We start from the raw sequence: 27,424 nt of genomic DNA on the forward strand, positions 1-27,424 counted from the left end.
CTAAAGAACTTGGCAGTGTGGGAGGTCAATGCAGTCTCTGACTCTGCACATATTCTTTTCTGTGTGACTGTTTTTCAAATGTCTATGATAATTATTACCAAGAGTGCTGGGTGTTCTAATTTCCTTTTGTATTTCCTGTTTCTCAGAAACTAGAGAACTAAAATTAAGGTATTTTTTTCCTTTAGTTTATCCTGTTAAGACATACTCATGTGGCAGGTGCAGTGAAGAGTTTTTTAAAAGACAGATAATATCTTCTGGAGTGATACAATCATTCACCATGATGCCTTTTAGTGCTTTGCACTAGGACATCCTGATAGTGTGTACTAATGATGGATGTCAAATAACTACTAAAGAGAAGATGCCTGAGGTGCTGAGCAGGATAGACTGAGTTGAGATAAAATAAAATTCTGACATCACAGTGACTTTTACGAGGGCATTCAGAAATCAGTGTGTTTCTAACTTTTGCAGGTCCTACTGAGGAAGAAATGATCTGGAGAACTTTACTCACCACTTGCTAGGGACTGTTTTACTTAATGCATATGCACCTGCAAATGCAAAAATCTCCTTTCCTCTGAAAAGTTATTGTGCATATTAAATGCAGGGGCTGCACAGCTCTAGGGTTGAGAAAAAAGGCCTTAGGCAATATAGGACACTTAAGGAATTTGGAAACCTTACCATAATTGTTACATTTTGTATTTAATGAAGGTTGAGCTAGCCATTAGCTTGTATTTTCTTTTTCCTCTCTATAAATGTCTCTTGTTGTTTGCATTATTCAGTAATGTAATTGTGTCTACTTTTGAGGTATTACCTCTTGAAAATAGCAGTCAAAGCAAATGACGGAGATGTACTTAATTATTGTAATAGAGGTGCTACAGAAATGCATAGAACAGAAAAAACCCCAAGGAATAAATTTATATATAGTAATGATGCCTGAGGAACTATTAGTATTGAAGTCTAACAAATTTATCTACTCACTGAATAGTACAGTGTTGAATAGCTTCAGGCTACTGTTGATATTCTTTAACTCCACAGGTGACATGTCATTGGGTAACTGGCCTTTTAAAAGGAGTTGGATTCAGCCTAACTACTGATCAAGTGTTTACTTCCAAAATGCTACAGTAATTTCAGTTATTAAAGTGCAGTAACCACCTCACATTAGAAGGCAACATTTGAAAAAAAATAGAAAAGAAAAATTAAATAAAAAATTAACACAAAATGCAGTCACCAGCCCAAAGCTGGATAACAAATGTATTACTGAGAAAGTTAATAAAATACAGAGATATCCCTAAGCTGTAAGAGAAGTGTAGTGTAGGCATTATCAAATAATTCAGGCTCCAACAGGGTGAACCTGAAAATTCATCCTGTAACACTTCAAACAGCAACATCTTCAAGCCTTCCAAAACACACTGGGACCTCTTACAGCTTACTCAGGGAGAGAAGATCATTTTGGTCTGAACCTCCCTGGGTCCCTTTGCTTAGGAACAACCCTGAAAATATGTTCCACCCTTTGTAGCCTCAGGGCAAAACACTTTTCCTTGAGGAAGTTTCCAACAGGTCCCTGTCTGCAAACTTCTCAGGGACTAAGCGCCAGACTGTCTCTCTACATTTTAATGTCTTGCTTCCATATTAATAGCCACAGAGTCCCAGGGGGGAAGTGTCACCTGTTGAAGAAGTTTAAAGACCTGAAATTCCAGCACCATTGCTAAAATATATGCCTTGACCTACTTACTCCCACTTAATGTTTTTCCTTTCTTCTTGCTTTCTTCTTCTACTGCTCTCAGCTACTGCCTTTCTCTTATTATAAGTAAGACCATTATCTCTTTATCTCAGATCTCTGTTGTACCCAGCGTACATAATTGCCACCATCAACCTTGAATTCTCTGACTCAGAAAATATAAGTCAGAGGCTTGAGGGAGCTCCACCTGCACTGCAGAGATCTGCCAGGGCCCCTCACCTTCCCATTCAGCACTCCCACTCTTTTCCAGTTACTGCTCCAAAGAAAAGCTTAGATAATGGAAACTGTAGAAGCAGTAAGGTTAGCCACCAGCCTTGCCTCTGCTAGAAGTCTTAATTTTTATTTTTAAACAGTGCAAAAGCTTTTCCAAAGACAAGAACGAAAAGGGAAAAAACCCAAACCAACAAACCAAACAGCCCCCCTTCCAGCTCCTCCCTTCCCCCACAAAACACCAAAAAACCACCTCAAGAATTAAGGCTCTTTTCCTTAGAAAATGCGCCTGGAACTCCCCTTTTAATGTCTGAAGGCAGCCAGCATCACTATCAGGCATGGAGCTGGAGCTAGATACTAGTCAGTGTTGCTGTTATCAAAGGTAAGTTGGCCCAACTTTCGATCTGAGAAATAAAGGCTAGGGACTAAAGTTGCCACAGCTAAGTTTATCCTTTTCTCTGCCCAAAAACCCCTGAGCACAACAAACATATATGAAAGTATCTCTTTTAGGAAGGATTCTGAAGAAGGTATTATTTTTAATTTTTTATGTATTTTCATCTTCTGTCCAGACTGTCTCTCGCTATCCTGCGCAACCTCTGGAGATGTACTTGAGAGAACTATTTCCATCAGTGTTAAAGGCATGATTTTTTTTCCTCTTAAGGGAAGACTCTCCTCCTGAGGACCCTACTCTTAAACATCACAGGCACTTAGGATGCTGCAGACCGTTTTCCTTTCCTTTCCTCTCATGTCCCTACATTCTTTTGTTCTGTCTCTGCCTTCTTGTCCAGTGCTTTCTGTGAATACCTTTATTCTGTCTTGGCTTCCTCCTCTTCTGCCCTGAAAAAAGAATACTAGTCACATGCTGTTTTTCATCCTGTACAACTACAACAGAAGTTGTACTATCATCTATTATACTTCCTTCTCCCTGCGTGCCAGATGCCACATCTTACAGGCCTTGAGCTTTCCAAGGCAAATCACAGTTTCTGCATCCCATTAACAATAGTCTCTCCCCTCTTGTCATCTCCATGCCTATACATTCTCAGATCCTTCACTCTGTTGCACCTGTGGTACTGTGAATACTGGCCATTAAATGTGCACCCACACTATGCAAAGTAGCACCCAATCAGAAATACACAGCGTGATCCCAGATACACTGACTTCAGAGACAGACTGTTCTGGTACATCCTTCTGCTGTAATTACATTGTTTTGGTATTTCCACACTGATCAGTCCTGTGCCAAGTGGCTAAGCCTGCTTAGAGCTGGCTCAGATGCTACATCTGGTGTCAGATCAGAACTGGAAACAGAGTCATCTGACCTCTCACTGAAATTGGGATTTGGCATTATGGCACTGATCAACTGATTTCCTTTTCTTCTTATGCCTTCCTGAAAACACACCAATTTTCACTGTCCCTGAATGATCAGACTCCTACAAACTACAGATCATATAAATGGTAAAAAGGGCTAGGTGGGTACTGCTGGGACAGCTGAACAAACAGGAGGAGCACTATTATAGTAGGATAAACATTACTCTCATGTGTCTTAGTATGTGTTTTAAAGAAATTATTATGGGTTCTCAGGAGGAACAAGGCATATCTGCTGCATGATAAGTGCAGACTCTCTATTCTCTTGGCCCCTGCAAATGATTGTAATGAAACAGTGGGAACAGAGCCATCACACTGAGTCCTATAGTCAGTGACTGATCTGCTGCCTATCAGCCGAGCTGCACAGACACAGTGGTCTCTGGCTGAGGGGCAGCATTTACATGTAGATGGCCTAAGGAGGTGTCATAGGTTAGCAAGCATAGTCCCGGAAGGGACGTCCTTGCTAAGGGGTGCTTACAGTTTCCTCTGGGAACTGATAGAACCTATCAGCTGGCCAGTTTGAATATGGACAATTCTCTAAGCCACTTAAAGTTGTGATCACCTCTGTGATCCACATTTAAGAATAGGCAAACTCCCCCTCCAGGCTCTCTCTCGTTTCCAGCGCTGGGACAGGTGGCTGCGGGCCCCGTGTGGGGCCAGCGGGCCCGGCCAGGCCCTGCCTGGGCCAGGCCGGGCCGGGCCACGGCCATCATGAAGCCATGGACCTGTTCCAGCCATGGAACCCCCCCCACTGCCTTGCCGTGGGCAGCCGGAGCGGCTCGGCTCTCCCCCCTCTCCACTGCGATAAGAAAAATTCAACATTCCAGCTGCAAAGCTGCAAGGCTGAGGTGAGAGTAACCCTTTTATTGCTGTGAAGAGCTGAAAACCTGAGGGAAGAGAGAGAGGAGATGCTTAAAGCTGAAATTCTGTTGTGAAGCTATGATATATCAGAGTATCCTGTTGTAATTTCATGAAGATATGGGGGGTGGAGTGTTCAACTTGTGTGCAAAAGCACCTGCGCTGAGATAGGCAGATGCTGACTCAGCTGTAATTTCATGAGAAGTTTGGACAGGGAGAGATGAACCAGATGAGGACTTTTGCTCCAAACGGGAAAGGAGAAAACCTCAGTCCGTAGAGATGAACCAGATGAGGACTTTTGCTCCAAATGGGAAAGGAGAAAACCTCAGTTCCTAGAGATGCTCCCAGAGATAGTCCTAACGATGAAGATGATGAAGACCCTTTGCTCCCAGGGAAGGAGAAGGGCCTCTGTTTTTGTTTCTGAACGGCTCAACCTTAAAATTGTACCCCAAAAATCTTCAAGAGTGGACCCTCGAAAGCAGTTGCGGGAAAAGCTGCAAGTCGGGGGAAAGGACTCACACGCAGGCAGAGACTCCTCTTCCTAAATGGACTGAACAATATTTGGAAGTGGGCGGCTGTCTCGTTGTGATAATGTTTTCATAGCATGAGCAAGAAGAGACTTCTCTTTCTAAATGGACTGAACAAGGTTATTATGGAAGTGGTAAACAGACTGAACATCTTAAGGGTTGTCTTTTCACATTGTCAGTGGGAGAAGGGAGGAAGGTGGGGGGAGGAGGAGAGTTCTGAAGGTGGTATAATTTTTTTCTTCTTTTAGGTCTGTTAATAAACTTCTTTATATTCTTTCAAGTTTGGTGCCTGTTTTGCATTTCTCCTAATTCTTATCTCACAGCAGATAAACAGTAATGAGTATTTTGGACCAAACCACTACACTAAATTGGTGTTTCTGCCCGGTTACAAACCGAACCCGCGACAGGAGGGTAGCCTAGAAAAAATGGAGGCTCCTAGGAAAGTACATGATGCATTAAGTTTATCATTTAAAGGAAATACACCAAAGATATAAAGAAATGGATGTTGTTTTTCCAGAGCTGGAGAACACTTTTGTAGCAGAGCTTAAAGAAGTGGTCCTTCTTCTTAACTAAATCATGAGACAAACTACAAACCAGGGTCATAGGCCCTATTTGTAAACTTTAACCTGGAAACTGATATGGTACCATACACAATGCGCTGGCATGTTTTGTTAGGTATTTGCAATCACTGCAGTTTTGTCCTCTATGTTAATGGTACTGAGGAGACATTAAAAATCTTCTCTTTAGCTCTTGAAGACAGACAGAAGATGTAGTTCTGTGACAAGTAGAAAATTTTTAACTTGTGGCTTAAAGTTTGTAAGCATTTCCCTCACCTCTGTCTGCAAAGAAAAGTGCAGATAGCAGTGGTGTCTTAGGCTGTGTCTTCAAGTATAGCTATTTTAAAAAACAGCTCTCCAGAAATGGCATCATTGATTTTCATCCTGCTTCAAAAGAAATTTTTTTTCCAATTAGCAAAGTAGTCCATACCTATATTAACAAGAAAAATAGAGTAATCAGAGCAGATGTTAACTGTGAAACAACTAGTCACGGAGACTGGATCTTCACATAACACACATTTTGGGGGTTTTACCTAGTCTGTTCCTAGAGACTGCATCTCTGGTATCAGTTAGGGGATGTCAGATGTGCTTGTGGAGTGCACATTTCAGCTTAGCACATTTCAGAGGGAGTCCAACCCTTGCACTCAAGGTCATTCTGTAACATACAACAAGTGCAGAACTGGGGATGCTACAAAAGTGTACAACCAGATCAAAAAGATCAAAAAGATCACAACCAAATTGCTAATGTAGATGCACCTCCAAATTATCATGGAATTTTTTTATTTATGTTTGAAACCTAGTGATTATGTTTCTGATAACAAAATTATATCTAAATTATTTTTTGTGCTTACCCAGATGGATGTATAATGCTTTACTTCAGAGAAGTTCTGTCTGCCTTCTTTTAGGAACCATTCTGTCAGCCTTATAATGGAATTATACAGGTACAACCTAACAAAATTTTCTTCTTTAAGAATAATTTATGAAGCAAGTCTATTGCTAACAATACAGAAGAAGGAATACAATCTAGCCCATTTACTTTGATTCTACAATGGTAAATACCATGGTTTTGTCTCTAAATGTAATAAATATGCCAGAGTAGATGAAGTGGACCCACTGAGCTAACAAATGGCCATTTTAATGTATCCATAGCTAACAGATGAAGAGCCATATGTCCACCTGAAAGCATTTTAGTAACATTTTCAAAACTTGCTGCGAAAGTTTCATCTACATTTGTGAGGCCAAGATCTAACTACTTTTTTTTATTGCATCAATTAAACATGGTAAAGTGCTAATAGCAATTTCTGGTTTTCCTAAGGTGTCATCATGTAGAGAAAAGACAATTTTTCACTTTTGTTAATTTGAAATTCTGAGGGAGAAAAGGGTAAAGATTACAATTTTATTTTTCTTTAATCTTTTCACATGTATGTAGAATGCAAAACAATTACTTGTTCTTAAACATTAATTTTCTAAAATTCTAAAGTATTAAGATAAAAGTTCACAATTACATAATCACATATATAATTATTAGAAATCATACATATCAAAAGATCAGAATGGTTTATATTATTAGAAAAAATAAACTAGAAAATATAATTACATATAATATTTTTAAAAGTGTTGAAAAATATGAAAAATTCAAATAACTGTGTGAAAACAAGTATTTTTTTTTTCCTACTTTCTTGAATAAGCAATGCTAAATAACCAAAAAATAACTACTCTTCCACATTGTGTCATTTTCTATTGCTGACTTCCAGGCTGCTAAATCTCCTAGTCCAAGGTCAGGCTATTGTCCAAAACAACTTCTGTCAGCTGCTTGAAAAAACCTCAATCAGCAGATACTTTGATCTTGGAGTGAAATATTCTTGCAAGCAAGTGCAAAACTAGTAAGAATGGAAAATGGAAGCAATGTTGTCAAAAAGTTTCAAAATTCATACTGTAATGCAGTAAGAAAAGACCTGAACAGAAATGCATTGATCTAAAAATACTAGAGGGCATCACCAGGTTATTTTGGGTGTCCTTTTGTTGCCAATGGTTAATTCCTAGAAGAGTCTATTTTGATCCTGTGAATACTCCCAGACCAAATGCACAACAGAGTTATGATAAGGATGCATTTGGCTACTCAGGAGTTATATATACAAACAATAGTGTAATTTCCCCAGGATCATTTCTATCTACAGCATTTGCAGCAGCTCAGAATTATAAACAGCAAATGTGCATCAGGAGAATATGAATAAAAATGCACTGTCATACTTGGCTTCAGGAGAATTTGGGAAAATCTTCAGAACTAATTTATTTCTTGGAATAGGCTATACTTTCTCTCATTCAATGTTTGTCTTGAGAATATTTATGAAATGAAGAAAATATATTTTAAACAAAACACGCCATCACTTTTTCTTCCAAAATCAAATCTAACTACTAGGTGGCCTCCTAGCAATCAGCTTAAGCTGAATGTAGCTAAAATAGAAATAATTTCCACACTCCATCTCCGCTACTTCACATTCCATGGCAAAAAACTACCTTGGCCATCTCTGCTCAATAAATTGGATGTTGTCTTTAGCTAAGGACTCTCTCTAGCTTTTTTATACACACACCTAAGTGTTCCACATTTTTAGCGTCTTTCTAAAATGCAGCTTCCATGCACATCACTAAAAATCTTGTGCATACTTTCACTTTTTCATGATTGGAAGGGATTCACAGGGCTTTTTTGCAAGACATCTTTACTATTGCTCTAAACTAGCCTTAGCTGTAGCTTCTGCACCAGAAGAACCCCTACAGCTTCCTGAGATTTGAGACAAGATCTTTGAGTGAGACACGAACTTTCCTCCATGGTCTGTCTAGTGAACTGAAAATAGTACATTCTCAGATTAAATATTTGCAGGTTCCTAGAAGTCTTTGCAAAATAACCTCATCATCAGTTGATGTCTACTTGAGTAGAATTTATTTGTAAACTGGAATAAAATATATCTTTAAAAAATTAAGAAAGTAACATGAACTGTAGGTAAACTCTCTCCTTGAAGCAGTATTTCCATTTTTGGAAAGTCTCTCATGGATTTTCATATTTCCAACTGCTACCTTTGGTACTTAAGTCCATAATGAAGATCTCAGAATCTGTCATGTTTCAATTTAAACCTCTTACAAACTCAAGCAGCTATATAAAACCCCTGCTGTATCTCCCTCCCCAGAGACTGCTTAACCCACTCAATGCATAACGATACAACCTGAGTGGGTGAGTCAAATCTCACAGATTGTTCACACAAACATTACACACTCCTACACTTTCTTTGCAGTGGGGGGAAAAATCAGCTGAACAAGATCACTTCTCCCATTTTCTGCAAGTCAACTGAGATTAATTTATATGCCTAAGAATATTTTCCTAATGATAAAAGGAAACCAAGAAAACCTTTCTGTGAGCATTCACACCCAGGTTTTAAAAGAAAAAAAAACAACTTTTATATATTATAACCTTGAAAGCTCTCACTTCATCTTTACAGATTGGCACTGAAGCCTTTCATATGATTCAACAAAAACACAGAGACAACTGTCACCCCAAGCTTGAACGCAGCTCCGTAAGAACCTGGCACTGGCACAGTTCTCAGCCATTGCAGTTCTTTCTTGTGTTGATCACTCCTTTTCCTTCCTCTTACAACACTGACAAACTGGATCAGAAAGGAAGTCGAGAACCATTTTCAAGTAAAAAACTTAGCATTTTCCTTCTCCTAGGATTCACTTGCATTAAAACTGTCCCAGTTCTGCTTTCATTATATATTTAAAGACCATCAATTGCTTGTCAAAAGACACACATGTCTCAGGTACTTTGTTGATTTATGTTCCAGAGTTCAGAAACCATGCCATTTTCTGATAAATTGTGTACACTGCTCACTGACAGGAAGAGTACTGAAATATTTTACAAATATGTGTCACTGTCTCAGTAAAGAGCTGCTATTTTGTTTGAAAAGCTGTATGGTGTCCTAAGTAAGCCATTCCCACCATCTTTTCACATTTCCCTACCTTTGCAACCAGGCATGAACCTTCCTAGTTCAGGACATGTTTCTTCATGGTGCAGCAAAAAAACAACAAATCCTTTCAAAACATGACTCTCATCTCCTTACTAACTTTCCTGTGGGAAGGTACTAAGTAGCCCTTAGATAAGGGTAGGAATCCACAAATTTTGATTGAGTGTAAAGGCAGATTTAAGTAAGGCATCTGAGCCTAAAGACACTATCAGTAAGCCACCAGCAGCTTTACCAAAAACAGCCCAGAAGCAAGGAGGTGGGAAGGAAATGCTGACTCTAATCTCTTATAGCTGCCCATAAAGGTCCAGTATTCCCATATCTGTCTCATAAGTGTAGGTATAGACAAGTGCCACAGGAGGTGGTAGCAAGAAGCTTGCAGGTCTGCTGCACCTCTCTGCTTCCTGTACAGTTAATTATTTGGAAGGTACATTAATTCTACCATGTGTTTTGCCTCTTGTAAGCTCTGTACAAGTTCTTCCTTTTCCCCCTGCCATTGGACTACTTCTTTACATTTATAAAGTGCCAGTGCTCCCGGCATTCAGCAACTTAGTTCACTTCTTCCAGGTGTTTGACGGCTTCTTATGGACCTTTATGAGGGAACTTAGAGCTATTACTTTGTATCATATATGATTCCCCTATAGCATGTGAATAGCAAATGCTGTACTGTCATATTAGACATTGTGTTTCCTTGACCTTGTTTTGCTTGACTAACTCACAAACTGAATTTCTCCATAAGAATCAGTACACACCTGCTATTGCTTCTTTCTCTAGCTTTTCTTCTACTTTTTGAATCCAACAGTTCACTCCTACTCAAAGGGGAACAGCCTACACAAAGTGGATTCCCACTGGCTCTAAGGATCAGGCAGGCATACTGCAAGTAGAGTAAATTCAGATTCCAGTTTTGAATATGTAGTACATAAGTGTGTTAATCATTATTTTAAATTCTCGTGTCTTCATTAGCCTATCAGCCTGAGATACTAAGTGGTGGCACAGAATCTTTTCAGCTCAGACTATTTTTCCTGAAAGCATCAAGGAGGAGATGACGTAAGTGAAGCCCTTTCAAATCTCTGTGGACTGTCAAGTTACCCTGCAGAAGTCTGGTAATACAGCATCTCTGGCTGCCTCTTGTCTCTGAATATCAAAGTCTATAGGCACCATAATTCAAGTGCACATTTGCTGCAAGCATCCTAGAAAGGGATCTGAACATGCATCTCCAAATTATCCATAGGAAACAAACTTTGATGTACTAGATAGTGTGCAGTAGACCTTACCTCAGCCCCTATACCCAGATATCACTGCACACTCTGCTGTGATCATTGAGTGTTTCCCCCCTTTGTTTGCTCTTAGTAACCACTGCTGTTCACGCAAGGAACTGACACATGAGAAGTAAGCAGGCAGCTTGAAGAGTTAACAGCAAGGTTTTCCTCCTTTCCAGCTCAAGCATACTCTTAGCCCCATAGCCATGAGAGCAGACACTTCCTATATGGGTTTTTGCTAAGTTAACTCTCTGTGTGTGCTTCTATTTCTGAGGCAGCTTCCCTCTATCTGACCCGGTGGTATTAAACACAGGTTGCTATACCCTCTATGCTTGGGTTAAGGGATTTCCTCACGTTCCATTTCTTGGGATCCTGTCCATGCCAATGCTTTATAATCTATCCTACCTTCTCCCTAATGTTACTGTAATTCAAATTGCTATCTAAATGTTCACCTACCAATGATGAATAAATCATTAGCTTTCTAATCAACAGAACACATTTTTTAGGGTGTAGGGACCCTAATGTAATGTAATTCAAAGAATTGCTATAAACTTTCTAAGTCATACAAGTATGCTCTATCTTTTGAGGAAATTATCCTATCATGATTGCAACTTCAGTAGCCATCACTCTCTTACTGTTTTGTATACACCAGGCTTTTCTCTGTAAAGATCAGATTATACAAGCTGAATGTTTCTGAAGAATCTATACTCCTTCTGAAGTTAAAAGGTTCTAATCATTTATCTATAAGCCTTTTTGACTTTTGGACCCAATTAAATGTTCAATGCACTAAATGTTAGATGGAGGCTATCTGAAGTTTAAACTCGAGTCTTCCTCAGAACAGTAAAATAGGAATCAATATTGTAAGCATCCAAAATTGAAATAACATACACACCATAGTGTTTGTGGCAGCGTAGTTCCTTGCTATGGTCCACCCTGGGTGCTGAGAACTGCCCTCCATACATTAAACCTCCACCTAGCAGGGACTGCATACTTTGATCATGTTGAACTCTCACCCAGGAATTTTAGACTGATCACTCTTCATGAGCTGGCTGACCAGCTACGCCCTGGTTAACCTCCCAGTGGATAAGGCCTTATCTTTACACTGTTCTGCAATCTTGCCCTTTGGGGAATGGCTATCCTCCCTTTCTCTTTACTGTTTTCCTTGACTCAGCTTGTTTCTATGGCTGAAAAACGAATCCAGATTGCAAATGTTATATTCATTCCACCATCTGCTACCCAAATATTAGAGATATGTAAAGTTTTACTCAGCAGTCTCGTTTCCAGTCTCTCAAGTTCCTCTTGAAGCTTCTAGGCACTGCTGGTTTGAGAACAGCACTCTCTGCATTCCATGAATGTGAACATCAGCCCTTTGGGATGCAGCACCATCTAGTGAGGCAAACTAGCTCAGAGCTTCATAGGAACTTGAAACGGATGCCACCAGCAATACTTACAGTGGCACAGGCCACCTTTCCCAAGAGGCCAGTGCTTTATTAGTCATCCGGTATCCATCACAGGGAGTTCTTTGGTTAGCATGGCAAAGCACAGGCAAAATCTTTAAATGTTGCAGTAGTTGCTGTCCAAGCCAAGTTCTCATATTTCATTTGTTCTGTAAAATTTGTCTTTGAACACAGTGACTTCTAAATTCCTGCATCAAAATCTTTTTGCCATGTCTTTTCATTGCAGACTTAATTTTCTACCTCCTCCACAGATATCTGAGGAACCCACTCCCTCTTGTGCTTTGTCTAAATTTGCTCCCACCTAAATGCATAGCCATTATCACTAGATCTTCCTATAGTCACACAATACCTGTTGGACAATGGATCCACACATCTCCCAGCAGGTAACAATACAAAACCAATGTGTAAAATGAGTCAGACACATTAGTCATAAATTAATAATATTTTTTGCATCTTCCCAATTTTCCAAGGAAGAATAGTATCTAGATGATTCCCATGTCATTTCTTTGACCTTGCTAATGCAGTATTTTCTGATTCCAGTGATTCAGCATGCTGATGCTGTGTGTCTCCAGCTGTTGGAAGGATACTTCTTTTGCTGTCATTATGAATTACTTGGATGTACTTTTTAAGTGTTTCTTCGCTTTACCAGTCTCTATTGATCCTTTTCCATTGAGTGTCAAGAAACTGCCTCCAAAGGCCCAGGTTGCCAGGACTCTCTGCTCACTTACCACATTTCTTTCACTTTCATGTTTTCAGTTCAGCTGTCTCTTACGCTCACCATGATGATGAGCATGGCAACATAGTCAGTTTCCTTCACATCCTTCCCAAACCTCTTTACTACAATGTCTTTAAAAAACTTCAAAACACATAGGTTGCTATAGGCACCTTCTCTAACATAAACACGGGCTAGTAGTTTCCTAGTTTGCCACCTTTTTTTTTTTTTAAATAGGCAAATATAAGCATTTAGCGGATAAGCACACTTTCTTCTTTTATGCGTAGCCGTGCAGTAGGCACAGTGACACAATCAGCAAGTGCAAAGTGCCATCCCTGGTGAAAAAAAAGGCTGTGGAAAACCCGGCCCAAGTGGTACCTCCCGGCTTGTCCAGGGTGGCCCCGCGGGGCAGCTGCCCGCGGCCGTTGCCCGGAGACAGCGACGCGGCCGCGCCGGGGCCGGGCCGAGCCGAGCATGGCGGAGCCCACCAGGCCACCCCCCGCCGCCGGCCCGCAGGCCCCGCACGCCGCCTTCTTCGGGCCCGTGGCACGGGGCAACCCGGTGGTGGACAGCTTCGAGGCCGAGCTGCGGCGCGTCCTGGGCTCCCTGCGGCGGCTGCGAGGCGCGGGGGAGGCCAAGCCGCCGCAGCACGACCTGCACCGCCACGGGTAGGGCTGCGCCGCCGCCCCCTGGTTCCCGCATTGCCGCCCCCTCCGGGAGCCGCTCGCCGCTCCCTCTGCCCCTGCCTCGGCTCCTTTTCTCGGCCGCACTCCTCTTCCTTCGCTCTCTTCCTTCAGCCGCCCTGCGGGGCTGTCCGCGCCGCCGCCCCGCCGCTCCCGGGCTGCCCTCTCCGGCCCGCCGGGCCCCGCCACGGCGCCCCGCACGCCCCTGCTCGGCTCCCTCCTCACGCCGCAGCCACGGGCTGGGCTGGGAACCCTGCGTCCCCTGGACTGGGAGATAGCCACGAGTTTGTTCGCCGAACAAACTTCCCCAGCAGTGTGCCAAAGGACCGGCAATCCGTTTCCTTTTTATTTTTTTAGGTTTTCATTGTAACGAAAACCCCTCAGAAATCTGAACACTGCTTTTTTTTCCCCTCCAGTACTTTCTACACGTCAGTGCTTTAGGGGAAAAGCACAAGGGGCTGTGGAAGTTGGCAGCACCACTTGTTGGTTCTGTCAGAGCTGCCTGAGCTTCCTGGTGGGAAAATCCCTTCACAGTGCTGGAGGGACTGGCAGCCCACCAGCGTGTGCGGCTGTGTGCGAGGGTGAACGCTTGTGGGCACGTACATGCCTTCAAAAGTAGGGCTACACCAGGATAACGCCACACGGCTCTTTTTGTGCATATGTCTCTGTCTACGTTGGTATATTTTTATACACATAGATGCAGGCTGAGCATATGGCAAGTATAATAGTGCATATTTGTTTGCTCGCATACATGCATATCTGTGGGTATGCATAAGTCGAAATTTTGTAATGCAGTTAAGATAGAGCAACTGGAATCAGTGTATGATTCATAGTGCATGCATATGTCTTTTACAGACTGTGCATTTCTCATGTAGCTCTCCCTGCTGCATTTTAAGTACATTGTGATATAAGAGCTCAACTACTTCTGTTAAGATAAATAGTTCATTTTCTGTTGTTTTTATCTGAACACTACTCTGTTCTAAATTTACAGGTCTTTAACATAAACCTCACAAGTTCCCCAGGTTATCAAAAGTTCATTCAAAAACAGCATAGGAGTTAGGTTAGGGGGTGATTACCTTACCACTTAGGTGCAGCTTCTACCCTTGCATATTTCACTCAGTAGTTTCCTGGAAGCAGTCCACAAATTACCCTACTCTGAAGGAGGTATACATTTTCAGAAGGTACTCAGATTCTGCAGCCTGGCCTTTGTCTGATCTGGAGATCTTTCCTATTCTAAGGTATCTGGATTCCTAATTTGTTTATGGGGCATGTTCATCATCGGATCTAGGCCTAGATGTATCATGCAGGTATCAGTCTCTAGGATTTTGCCTCAAGTGTTTTGAATCTCAGTATGTTGGCTTTTTATGTTGCTTCAGCAGCCGAATTCAGTGCTTTGCTATTTTGAAGCCTTTTTGTAGTTTCTGACCTTGTTTTTCAGCTTTAGCTGATAGGTATTATTATTTTGAAAGCTATCCTCTCTAGGCCCCCTGAGAAGTAATACTGCTTGGCTGCTTCAGACACTACCAAAATTGCCAACAATGATTCTTCTATGTGTTCTTAGTATCTTCTGTTTGGGAGGTGGCCATGCTGAATCTGACCTGTTTGCAATATAGTGCCACGTTATCGGTTTTTGTGAACACTGTCTCCAAACTTTTTTTTGCTTCACCCTCTCAAATATTTTGACCTAAGTAAGCTCAGTCTTATTCAAACTTGTATTTTGTGGATGTGACCTGTGACCGTGCATACTGTGGTTGGCACGAGAGCATGTTCATCATGGAGATGAGAACTGACTCTATCAAGGTCTTGGTCCCAGAAGTCACTGGTGGTAATGATCCCTACCAAAATTCCAGGGCATTGGGAATGTTGTGTAACACGAAGCTCCCAGTAGCTCTGCATCCCTAGGCATTCTTCATTTGTATAGGGACAGTACAGAGGTAGAGGACTGGAATTCTGATTATTAGCATATATTCAAGCAGCTAGCAAAGTCAAGACTATTTATCTGTGATTGTGAAATTTCAGGTTTTTTTCTCCCTACTGCTTCATTGTTTGATAACTCAAAAGTGGAGCATGTGCTGCTTGCAGAACTAGCCTTAGTCTGGCTGGTCCTAAGAATTTCTGAAGGTAATGGCTATTACAGATGCTTTCCTAAATGTTCTAAAGACTTCTTGCTATGTCATGTGTCCAGCTATCTTCCCTGGCATGGATTGAGATCAAAGTGTTCTTGTTCTTCAAGCAACAAGAAAACCAGTTTCCACGTGGCAAGTATGTTCAATTTAGAAAAATAAAATTATCAGCTTCATTCATCCAGCTCTTTCAGCCTTTGGTGTTTATAGGTGAACAGAAAGGCTGTAATTTAGGCACTTAAATGTTCTAATGTAGGAAACAAAAATTACTAGGGACCTGCACTGGTATCACAAATCTTTTCAGTCAGAAATAGCAATCAAAAGTAATTTTTCCTCAACTAAACAAGTTGTTTTGCCCCATTTCTCATGGCAGCAGGGCCATCAAAGCATTACCTTGACATATTGATTTTATCTCATCTTGTGTGGCTTAGCCACTCTTATTTAATAAGACATCTTTTGATCAGTATCAGAGAATTCTTTATACTTGTAGTAAAGATTTTAGCCACGTGGGCCTTATCCTGTGCACACTATTATGGGTTGACCTTAGGGAATTTTTTTCTATTATGGCTGGAGATAAAGAAATTTCATCTCTGAGCTCCAACAGTCCACTATTTTTTGTAAGACTTCACTTGCTTAACTTGTTACTCTGGTGTCCTACAGCTTGTTTAAAGGAAAGGCTGAGGAGTTGTTTGGGAAGTGTCTCACTCTCCTCTTTTGTCTGTGTCAAAGAAACATTCCTGTGTCATGAACTCACTTGTAGTTAGTCATGGCATTGTAGAAGAATCAGTTTACCTTAATCTTCCCACTAAAGCTGAAAGTCTGGTCAGGTTTGTCACTGCTTTGCTAAACCAGTTTTTTACAGATTTGTTACTTGTTTATTATATCAAAGAATCTTGTGTGTTAATATGAACATTCAAAACAAAAAATGAAGATGACCATTTCTGGGGACTTTGATCAGTCTTAAAGAAATGTACTAGTCTTACCTTTCCAGAGCTTTATCCAGGGTCATTCTTGCTATCTCTTTTCCCCCTTCTTTCCCCCCTTTCCCTATAATATCCATCAAATCTCTTGGTCTCTGGAAGTCTTTTCCTAAATTCTTCATTTAACAGCAAAGGAAACTTTGCTCAGCTGCCTGACAGATTCCTTTGCTTTGGAGCCTCTTTGCAGATACTGGTGTGGAACATTTTTCTCAGTATAAGAAGTCAGTACCCACCCAGGCTGTTAGTTGTTAGGGATGGACCAGGAGGGACTCATTCCCATTTAGGAGGAGCGTTTCATTACACTGGGCTGTGGTTTCTGTAACTCCTTAAAAATGCCTTAGAACATTTTATTCTGATTGTTGCTTTTGGCCTAGTTTGTGCTGTTACTGCGTTTTTCCTTTAGGATACACCTCTAGGATGTCCTACTTATTTCCTTGCTGCTTACTTTCAAGAACTGAGAATTGTGCTGGGATGATACTTTAGAAAAAAAAAGTGTTATGATTGTTGCAATTCTTTGCCGTAAAGATCATTTTGACAGGTTTCTCATAAATCCATCTGTCTCACCTTGAAATGTGAAGGTGGCTCCCAGCTTTCTGTGTGGAAAAAATGTTATTTATTCTGCTTTTTGTTTTAATTGGGAGTGTTCTTATAAGCTGAAAAGAAGAGCTGTATGAGAGGCTCTGAGAATGCATTCCAAGTTCTTGAATGTCAGAAGACAGTGTAAGAGTCTTGCATTCTAGTCTACCATCCCAGTCTTAAGATATGTTGAAAAGTTCCAGCCACCTCACACCAGTAAGCATATGGTTTATGCATGACAATTCAGCTAGAAGGATATTTTTCTTTAATATATATATTAAATTTCTTTATAATTCTTTATAATTTATAAATCGTTATAATTTATAGTTTATAAATCTTTATAATTTATAATATCTTTTAAATATATATATTTAGTGTCTTTAAATGTTAATTTATCTTTCTTCAGTTGTTTTCTTTCCTCATAAACTGCTACCTATAAATAATTTAGCTGTAGCGGTTTCACAGGGCACTCTGTTTCTGTACAAGTGATTTGTTAAGAGAATAAGTAAGAGATGCCTGACACTGTGAATGTTGTCAATACTGGTAATGATTTGCTAAGGGGATTCTTTAATGAAAAAGTCCCAGTGCTTATTGGCAGTCTATCTGATCAGTTACTGTTTTTCCAGCTAGAATGTAGCTTTCTTAAACAAGTGTAGTGTGGGGAAGTTGTACACATGAGGGCATGAGGCCATCAAACCACAGTTGGTAGGCACTGTAGTACTGGCACGATGTAGTCAGTGTCTCTGTAGCAGGGGGAAACTGCTTAGAGTCAGTTACCATTTGTGTGAGGCTTGCTGGTTCAGCAAAACAGGCAATTTGTTACACAAAGGCATCCTTGATGACAACTGTGGCTAGAATAATAGACAGAGGCAGCAGAAGAGCATCATAACTATTGCCATAAAATCCTCTCTATTTTAGCAAGGGTGTCATTTGGCTCTCTCTGAATCCTGCCCCTTACAATTTAAAATTCCCGAACATTTCTTCTTCGTGATTGATGGTCTAACTCTGTATACCATGAGCTCTACATAACATAGGTCTATATACTCTATAACTCTATGGTTTATTCCATGGCTACCAGTTCTCAAGGTTGCAGCTACCTGACATATGTTGTTATTTTGGGAATTTTTCCTTCTATAACATTTGTTGTTTGCAGTCCAATAATTGCTGTGAACTGTAATTCACTGAGTCTAAGATATAAGATTGTTGCTTCAGACAGAACCTTTTAAATACTAGCTGAAAGTTGAGAAAGATTTTCCACTTGTGACTGTGCTTGAACAACACAAGAAGATTAATACTAAGACATTTTATTAAGAATTTACATGGGAGAAAATTCATCCTATTTAAAATGTGTGATAAAAACTGGTGACAGAAATGAAACCCAGAAATGTCCTTGTCTGCCTGTTAAATCTGGTTTTAATGATCACTTGTTTTGAAATGTGTAGAAGTTCAAATAGATTTGGAAGAAAGGAGTTCTCACAATTTGAAGTCTTCCTGATTTGTGTACTTGTTATGACAGGTCTACTGCCAGTTTAATCTGAAACCTTTTCTCCTGTATCTTTTTTTTTTTTAGAGCAAATACTTTGTTTAACATTTGGATCAAATATAAGCCACGACTACCAGAGTGGTATTACAATGAAAGACTTGTGAAAGTTGGTGATGCCCTTGCGCAGATCAAAGTAAGTCATTTGAAATCAGAAAAATTCAATCGCAGTCTTTGTTTCATTATGTTTCTATGCTACTTTAATTTTTAATGATGTTTTACTGGAAGCTATTTACAAAGTAGCAAAAACTTTTACAAAATAATTCCAGTGAGAGTTGATAGTTTGTATCTCTTGCTTTTTATTGTAAAATTGCCCTGATTTTTTAATATTTTTCTATATCTGTATTTTCTGTGCACCCACTGCCTTTTTAAACACCCCAAAATCTTTCTTTAATATTTGTTTGATGTTTCAGCATGGTAGAGTACAATATCTGACTATGCCTTCAGATGCTGTTTAAGTACAAATTGACAATGGTAGAGCAGTTACACTGACTCAACTCAATGCTCAGTTAACCAAACACGAATAAAAAGAATTGTCAGGAGAGGAACAGAGAACAAGAACCAGAGTGCAATTACACATTGTACAACTATATGTATTGGTGATGCTCCTGCATCTTGAATTATGTGTGCATTTCTGGTCTCCTTAAAAAAGGTAGATCACAACTAAAAGGGATTCAGGAGCTAGATTGTTGAAGGCTGAGAGTATTTGGGGGATGTTTCACTATATGATAACTCTGTTTTTATACTCTTACTTAGTCATCTGTTACTGACTACTGTTAGAGATGGGATGCCAGGCTAGTAACTGATGATCTAACTCAAAAAGGCAAATATATTTTTATATACTATTTGTCCTTTGCGATTCCTGTGAAAAAAATCCATCAAGGGTAAGCCATTTACAAGCTCAGTGATATCTGTGTCTGAAGGTCATGTCATAAAATCTGGGGCTTTCAAGAGTAGTTACTAAACAACACTGAGAAGCAGCTCAGAGATGTATCATTAGAAAGCCAGTTCTGTAACTTCTACTTATTTTTTTACCATAATGGGAATAAAAGAAAATAAATAAAAAGAAGAGGGCGTAATTGGAAATGTATCGAGGTGGTCTGAGGGGGCCATCTTTATGAGGAACATGTCCAGTGAAACTTTCTTTCACTCTTATGTCCTTTGCTTATGGAATGCAGCAAGGAGAAATGCTCTTTGTGCCCTTTATGGAGAGTGTGTACGTGTGGCTGCTAGGTGAGCTTTTCTGCAGGCTGCGACAAAGGCAGGAGTATCATGCAGATGTTATGAAGTCTTCTATATCCTTCATTGCATGTGCGCTAAAGAATTCCATAAAAGTGGCCTGCTCCTGAAAAAAGAACAGCCAGCTGAAGCTGAGCTTCAGCAGCACTCATCACTCACTGGTAGGCTGAAGAAGGCATGTAGAAGAGTCCATAACTGTGGAGCCATTATAATTGAAGGTGCAGACTCATGGTGTGGGTTTAGACATACAGAAATTCTTAAGGAAGCTTGAGTAGCAGCCGTTGTTAATAGCATCGCCTAGACAATTACATTAATGTTTTCTTCATGTTTATATATTCCTAAAGTTTTCATTACTTCTGAGCCTTAGGAATTGCTGGAAACATTACATGAAGCTTTTAGTGCTTGGGAGAGGCTGTTCTCGGTGTACTCAGTAAGGTTATTTCAAAAGTATCAAACGCTGCTCTTTGTACTCTGCGCTGGCTTCCTAAAGCAGCACTCCAAAATAGTTTGGTCCTTACATTCAAGGTGCTTAATGACCTGACCCTAGATTGCCTGAAAAAAATCCATGTTTCTGAGTAAAGACTTCTGCTTGCAACTTCAGTCTTCTAGTGTAATGCGTTTTTCTACAGCAAAGTTATCAGTGTTGTTGAAAAAGTTGTTTTGCTGGCCAGCCTAAAACTTTGAACTTTTTTCGTTTGGAACTCCCACTTTTAAGTGAATTAATTTGACTTAATTTTAGAATGAAAACTTAGTTTTCATTCTATTTTTTCCCTGAAAAAAATAAATAGAAACAACAGGAGACGGATGTTGCAAATTTCGAATGCATTACAGGAAGGATGAATGTGGTGTAAAACCAAGGTCTCTGTAGGTGGGGTAAAGCCTATTCTGTAAGTACCCCTCTTGACTCCTCGTTGAAAACTAGTATTGAGTATTTTAAATTTTAACCTGCTCTTACATGATGTAATACTTAATGATGTGTAGTCCTTAAAAAATAATTATTGCATATGAGTAGTCAGTGGGTAAGCACCAGCTTAGCTTTCTGTCCTCCTGCTATTTTTTTAGTGCCTTTAGATTCCTTCCTATAATACATATACTACATGTTTCTTAGGACACACCTAAATTCATTAAGTCATATATCTGGAAATTGCTTAGTCCATTAGTCATCAGACGATCAGCACTGACTCGTTTTTTCCCCGCCTCCCTGTGTGCCTGTATCTGCCTGTTATCTTTGGTCATATGCACATATTTTAAACTGTTAGGAGAGACTTTACCTTTTTGTTATGTATCAATAACTATCGTAATGGTATTCTGATCCACAGCTTTGGATTCTAAGTTTTATCACAGCCTGAGTGTATGTATTAGATTACATAAGTGGCTGACTGCCCATAGCTCTCCATGGAAAGTCAAAGTTTCTGTGTATGGCTGCAAAGAGGACAATAGGGCCATGTGAGCTGGACTCCTCAGATGATTAAAAATTTAAGGTGTCACTGTGGTGGAAGGAATTTATATTGAAAAAAAGAAGGGAGTGCAAGAAAATAAGAATTCTATGTGATTAGATATTAAAGGATCATTTTTACCAGCAGAAATTAGTTACTTTTTCCTCAAGAATGTATTTTGTGTGTGTTCTAGAATTAGTGAAGTTGGTAGAGAAACCTAAACGTAATCCTTGCTGCAGGAAGTGGTGGTGATGATTCAGTAAATGTCACTTCCAGATCTGAGTCAGAGCTGAACCATAGAGTCAGCATGATTTTAGAGTGGTTCGACAGGCTGCTGGGGAGCTCTGTTTGGAATGAGACATGAGGCTCAACATCCTCTTAAAGACCCAGTGGCAATTTCTGGTCTATTAATGCTGATTTCTTGGCCATATTTAAATTCCAGTCTTCACTTGTTTCAGTCTTTTTTAGTGCATCTTACTCTTCCTCTCTGCTTAAAAAAAAAGAAAAAGCTTTGACAACATGGAAACAAGGAAGAGAGAAATGATTATGTCTATATATTGCTAGTAAAGTTCTGCATTATGGAGTACTTTTTTCTAAAGTGTAGTATCATTGTCATTACTGTTGCAAAGCCGCAGAATATTCCAGCAACTCTTTGAGTTTGTTATGTTAGCCCAGGACCCTGCTTTATAATTGTTCTCTGATATGTCGTATTTATGATTAGAGTAAACAAAACTCACTAAAACTTGTAAAGCACAAGTAATTTTTTTCAAGTATTTCAGCCTTTCATGTGCTGAGTGTTCACACTGCATTGCTGGATATTTGTATGAAACTATAGTGCTTTACTTCTGGTTGCTCTTTCACATTGATACTTTGCTATATAAAGATTATAAAAAAATAACATGTTTTATAGAAATAGAAATGTAATATGCAAACAATAAAAAGAACATATGATCCGTTTTTCAGGAGTATAAGTTGGCACTTCTGCAGTGCTATGAAAGATACCTTCAGCAGTTCGTTTCTGTAAACCTTGATGATGTCATGGATGATGCACATCGCTTTAAATCTGCCTTTTTCCCAAATGGTTTCAGAGACAAAAATGCAGCACTTACGGTAGGTTGTGGGTTTTTAAAATTTTTCTGGTTAAAGACATTTACAGATTCAAAGTAAGTAGCCCAATGTATCCTCCACAAATGTACTTACTATGAATTATATATTAACATTGACTAATCTTTAATAGTTTGTTGATATAAATTGCATTGAGATTTAATGATCATATGTATGATACGAACATCTGGAGTTGGTGTATATTTTTAAGAGGGTATAAGTGCTTAATGCTTTTGTGACAGAAGCCAACCACCATCAACATAGTGTTAAAAAAGCAGTTTTCTCTGAATGCGGTGTTCTGTAACTGCTTACAGCAGTTTTTGCTCTGAAATAGTTGCTATTATCCACTGTCAGAATCAGGATGTGGGCAAAATTTGATAAATATCCTGCAATTTTGGAAATTTCTGTATTGGATGATCTAAGAACCAGGCAGAGTGCAAGACAATTAAAATGTTCTCCTGTATTTTGTACCATAAGTGTGGGAAGTACGACTTGTAATGAAAGGTCATGGCAGTTAAAAATGCGATATTATGTTTTTCACAGCTTATTTGCTCACTATGAACAAAGAGGGCAGAATGCTGAATAGTTTTCTAAGTGCTTTAAGCTCTAGGGAGCTGAGTGACGTTGAAGAAAGTATTTCAGTTGATATAGGGGGAATGCAAAAAATATATTAGATTTTACCTTAAGCAGTTATTTGCTGAGAAGCTCTACTTTTTCATACTTTGTTGGGTATTTTGAATTAACTAATGCAAGTTACTCTGTGATCAAGAGCAATGAACAGAAATGGTAGGCAGCTCCTGTATATTGAGCTAATCAAATTCATATCCTCGAGTCAGGGTTAGGGTGTAAATAGGCGTTTAGTGAAGAGAAGAAAGCAGACTGCTTAAAAGCTGGAAGCAGATGTCATGATAGAAGAGATACTTGGTTTGTATTATGTTTTTTGTTTTTAAAATATGATTTAGCTTCCTAGAAAGACTATGATCAAAGAGTATGTTAATGAATTTTTAAAAGTTTTGTAAATAAATTTGAAGTTCCAGAGATGCTGTTGGTCTACCTAGACCTTGAACCAATGCTAGTGCCAAATGTTATTGCAAGTCTATACCAAAATGCCTGTTTTGTAACTTAGACTTTACAGACTGAGATATCCCTAAATTTTCAGATATGGAATCTAGTTTGGCAATGATCCCTACAATTGGAAATGGAAAATGATAATGTCTCAAATCATTACATCTAAAGGCTTTAGATGTAAAGTTTTTGGCCATGTTTCCACAGTTACCTTTTTTTTTTAATGAAACACTAAGAAAATCATAGAAATGGAGTTTCAGGGATAGAAACCTCCAGTTTCAGTGAATTAACTACAAAAAAAGATTTAATTTCAAATGTTATCAGGTTAGAAGGCTTCTGAGAGATTGATAGGTACTGACTGGTTGTGTCCCACTTAGCTCATTTTCTCACATGTTGTTTGTTCAGCTGATGCTGTACTCCAGGCATGACTGAGGTCACATTACATTAGGTATTACAAGGAAGAGAAGGAAAAATCTGTCTGTGGAAGAGAAAAGTAACAGATGAGAGTAGAAATAAGATGTTGGTGATATAGATGGAGAAGTGTAGAAAAGTTCAATGTCATGCTGATTTTTTTTCTGGTATGCTTAATCTTTTCCTACTCACCATTTTGTTGTACTTCGCTGACATGAACAGACATATGCTTATATTTTAATTAACTTTATTTATATTTCTATGTGTTTTAGTTCCATGCTTTGCAAGCAAGAAATGTTTGCATTTATCAGATGGTTTTCAGCAGTGACAGAAATCTTCAGAATCAAGAGTCCCTGCAGACTTGTCTCAGTGTCTTGACCTCCTTACGACTCACTATGCAAGTGGCTCTACCTCAGGAGAATTTGTGTTGGCTTATCTACAATGGTACCTCAGGCTTTCCATTTCCATTTCTTTGCTAAGCAAAGCTGTGAAGGGAAACTTTTATACATGCTCCTTGAGGTCAACCTAAGGGTCATGAATAAATCTCTACTTAGTCTTCAATCACAGTCGGGGGTTTTTTTTGTAATTTTTTTGTTTTTTCAAGTAGAAGGGATTTTAAAATTAAAATTTCCACAGTGTGCCTTTTCAGGTGGACTGTTGTAGAAGCATCAGCTTTTTCATCATAACTGCTTAAGAATATACTAATAAAATCAAAAGTAAGGACATTTTTGGAGTGAATCCTGATTAGCAAAAAAAAACCCTCAAGATTTTTCTATCAATAAAATGTTTGTTTTGATGAGTTCATTATGTCTTGGGGTTTTTTTGGTTGGTGGTTGGTTTTTTGTTGTGGTTTTGGTTTGGTTTGATGGTTTTTTGTTTGCTTGTTGTTTTGGGTTTTTTTTAGTTTTTTTGAAAAGCGGATTGCAGCTCTAAGAGTAGAAAATTATTGTCTGCTGTTACATCTTTGTATTTTTGAAAGTATTTTGAAGGGAGGAGTTGTTAATAAAACTATTCTAAAAAATACTGTATGGCATTTAAGAATTTTAATCCCTATGTAAGATTTTAGGGTGTTGCTTGTAAATGCTTGAATTAGGAAAAAATTGAGAAAAGAATGGAACTTCTGCAAAGTAGATACACAGAGAATAATTTATCAAGATTTTAATTTCAGGAACAACAACAGTATATTTTTGCTTTGCAAGGCAATGTTATTTAGTCAAAAGTAAACAGATGAGCATGAATTTCACAGAATCACAGACTATTCTGAGGTGGAAGGGACGCGCAAGGATCATCAAGTCCAATTCTTGAATGGCTCATACAGGGATTGAATTTGGCATTATTAGCACCACGCTCTAACCAACCAATTACCATGGGCAATTGTTGCAATATAAATTGAGGAGATAATATGTTCTTAATTTCATTTTGAAAAATGTACACTTTCTCTGAGCTATGATTGGTCAAAACTCTTATCCTTTTGTTTTGCCGGGACTGCTGTTGCCCTCAGTCCCTACATTTGAGGTGTGTTTGAGAAGAATTAAAATTAAAATATACTCACCTGCCATTCTTACATCCCACTGCCTGTGTGTGGGACAGGTCTCTGTACCAATCCTAGCCAATAATCTACTGTAATTAGAAGTAGGATTTTCTCAGATTTTCCCCAGTTCCTGAGCATTTTTCTGCAATTTCAGACAATAGATTTTGTGCCTCATTACACATTTGACTGATAAAAAGAAATCTTCCTAATACTTGCTCCATTCGAGCTTATTGGGATAATAACACCCTTCTAGCTATGACAGTTGACATTGTGATGCCTCCCGCTGCCACAGGTGTCCCTTTCTGAACATTCATACAGACAGAAGAATAGGCTTTTTTTTTTTTTTTGTCTCCCAGAATTGCAGTGTCTTTCTTTTATACTTCTAGGACTGATTTTTGAAAATTTGATGACATTGCTTAAGTCAAGTAAATTTTTGACAGGTTTTTATTTCTAAGTCATTTTGATGCTCTTGAAAACTCTACTCGCTTTCAATTTTCTTCATGTCACTTATCATACTTAATATCACGTAGTATTGGTGGTGTCTGCCAGGACAGTGTTATGATGGACTAAAAGAATCATGTAAGGTAAGGTCTGTGAGGAGAGGTAGTATTTTGTTTTAAAGAGCCTAGCATTTGGGGATGAAATTAAGATTTGTTTTTCTATGAGTTACTTAGTAAAAATTTGATACAGTAAATTCTTAACATTTCATTCATACATTATACTGCTCCACTGTGTAGGTATTTTTGAAACTAATATTGCAGAAGAATTTAATGGCTTCATCTTCTCTAAATCAGAAGTTGTTAGAGAAAAATCATTAGTTTTTCATTCGTTTAATGAAAAGTCATTAAATTGTTTTTCTCTGGAAGTAACAGCCCAGATAATAATAATAAGATTGAGTTGCTTAGCATAACAAATTTCATGTAGGATTATAGAACTTTCCTGTTTATTTATTTTAGGTTTTTTTTGCAGGTGCTATCCATATTTACACCATATGCAGACATTTGATGATGATGGGTCAGTCTGCTAAGGTAGGGCAAAATAAATAGAAGGGGTTGAAAAATTTGCAGAAGTTTAGAGAATGCACCTGTGTTTTGCATAACACTGTACCCTGACTTTTCAATTTCACTGACATTGTCAATAGTAGTACTTTTTCACAAGGAAATTAAAAGTCTGTGTTTCAAAGTGGTTGATTTCTAAGCCCTCATGCCTTCCTGAGTCTGCTCCTTCCTCAGCTGTGGAATGAAGCCCAGCATAATGTCTTGCTGGACACTGAAGTGCCATATGTTAGGCTGTTTCAGAGGATTCCAGGTGCTTTATTTTGCACATCTAGGTATGTCCCAAGAATTGGTCTTTTGTTTCTTAAAATGTGGAAATGTGCTGACACCTGGTGGCTAGGGTTTTAGTTGTAAATACTTGATAAAAATAACCTGGCCTTTGCTCCCTCCTTTTTCTTTCTGAAAGTAGTTTTTGTTTCTTAGCTTTATTCTTTTCTCCTAAAACTTGAACAGAATTTGAATTAGCCTTAATACAGTATATTTTCTTATGCGTTGTTTTATTAATCTTCCACTGAGCAGGAAAAGTTTTTTACCTTTGAACATCTTCTATTAAAAACAGAAGTGATTTAGCACCTCCTTTAACATATTCAAGTTTCCTCTCTACAGGAAACAGAGGAATTGATCATCAGTATTTCAGATTCTTGAAATCCAGACTAAAAAAAAATTTGTATATTGACTTAATTTAGGACTAAAGTTGTGCACATTTTATGTACCTCAGGGAACAGCTGACCCAAAGAAAAGGAAGGTACAGATACTATTCATTCGATGGAGTAGGACTAATTATTATAATTAGATTACTGCAATGACTATGTTGCCCTGCAAGTTAGGGGCCATAAGTCCGGTTCCATGGGTATGAATTAATGTAAGCACAGGCTTTCACTGCAGAAGACAGACTCCATTGCATCCCAAATAAGCTTGCTGATCCTGTTGAAAACTGATCACTGGAGCTGCCAGAAAAGAGAGGTGTAAGTCTCAAGATAAGAGCGGATAAGAG

At 39.0% G+C, this 27,424-nt stretch overlaps 1 protein-coding gene across 1 annotated transcript in view; it reads left to right on the top strand.

The window, feature by feature from the left end:
* Positions 1-13,128: 13,128 nt before the first annotated feature.
* Positions 13,129-27,424, top strand: part of CFAP54 (cilia and flagella associated protein 54) — a 107,165-nt gene continuing 92,869 nt past the window's right edge. The window contains exons 1-5 of the mRNA XM_042026159.1: positions 13,129-13,355; positions 18,620-18,725; positions 22,228-22,374; positions 24,117-24,288; positions 26,345-26,403. Of these exons, the coding sequence (XP_041882093.1) occupies positions 13,162-13,355; positions 18,620-18,725; positions 22,228-22,374; positions 24,117-24,288; positions 26,345-26,403 (678 nt within the window). The 5' untranslated portion in view covers positions 13,129-13,161. The remainder of the gene's footprint in view (positions 13,356-18,619; positions 18,726-22,227; positions 22,375-24,116; positions 24,289-26,344; positions 26,404-27,424) is intronic.

Source organism: Corvus kubaryi, unplaced genomic scaffold, assembly GCF_017639235.1.
Source record: "Corvus kubaryi isolate FWS band 111438036 unplaced genomic scaffold, C.kubaryi_AGA036_p1.0 129, whole genome shotgun sequence".
In the NCBI taxonomy this organism is placed as follows: domain Eukaryota; kingdom Metazoa; phylum Chordata; class Aves; order Passeriformes; family Corvidae; genus Corvus; species Corvus kubaryi.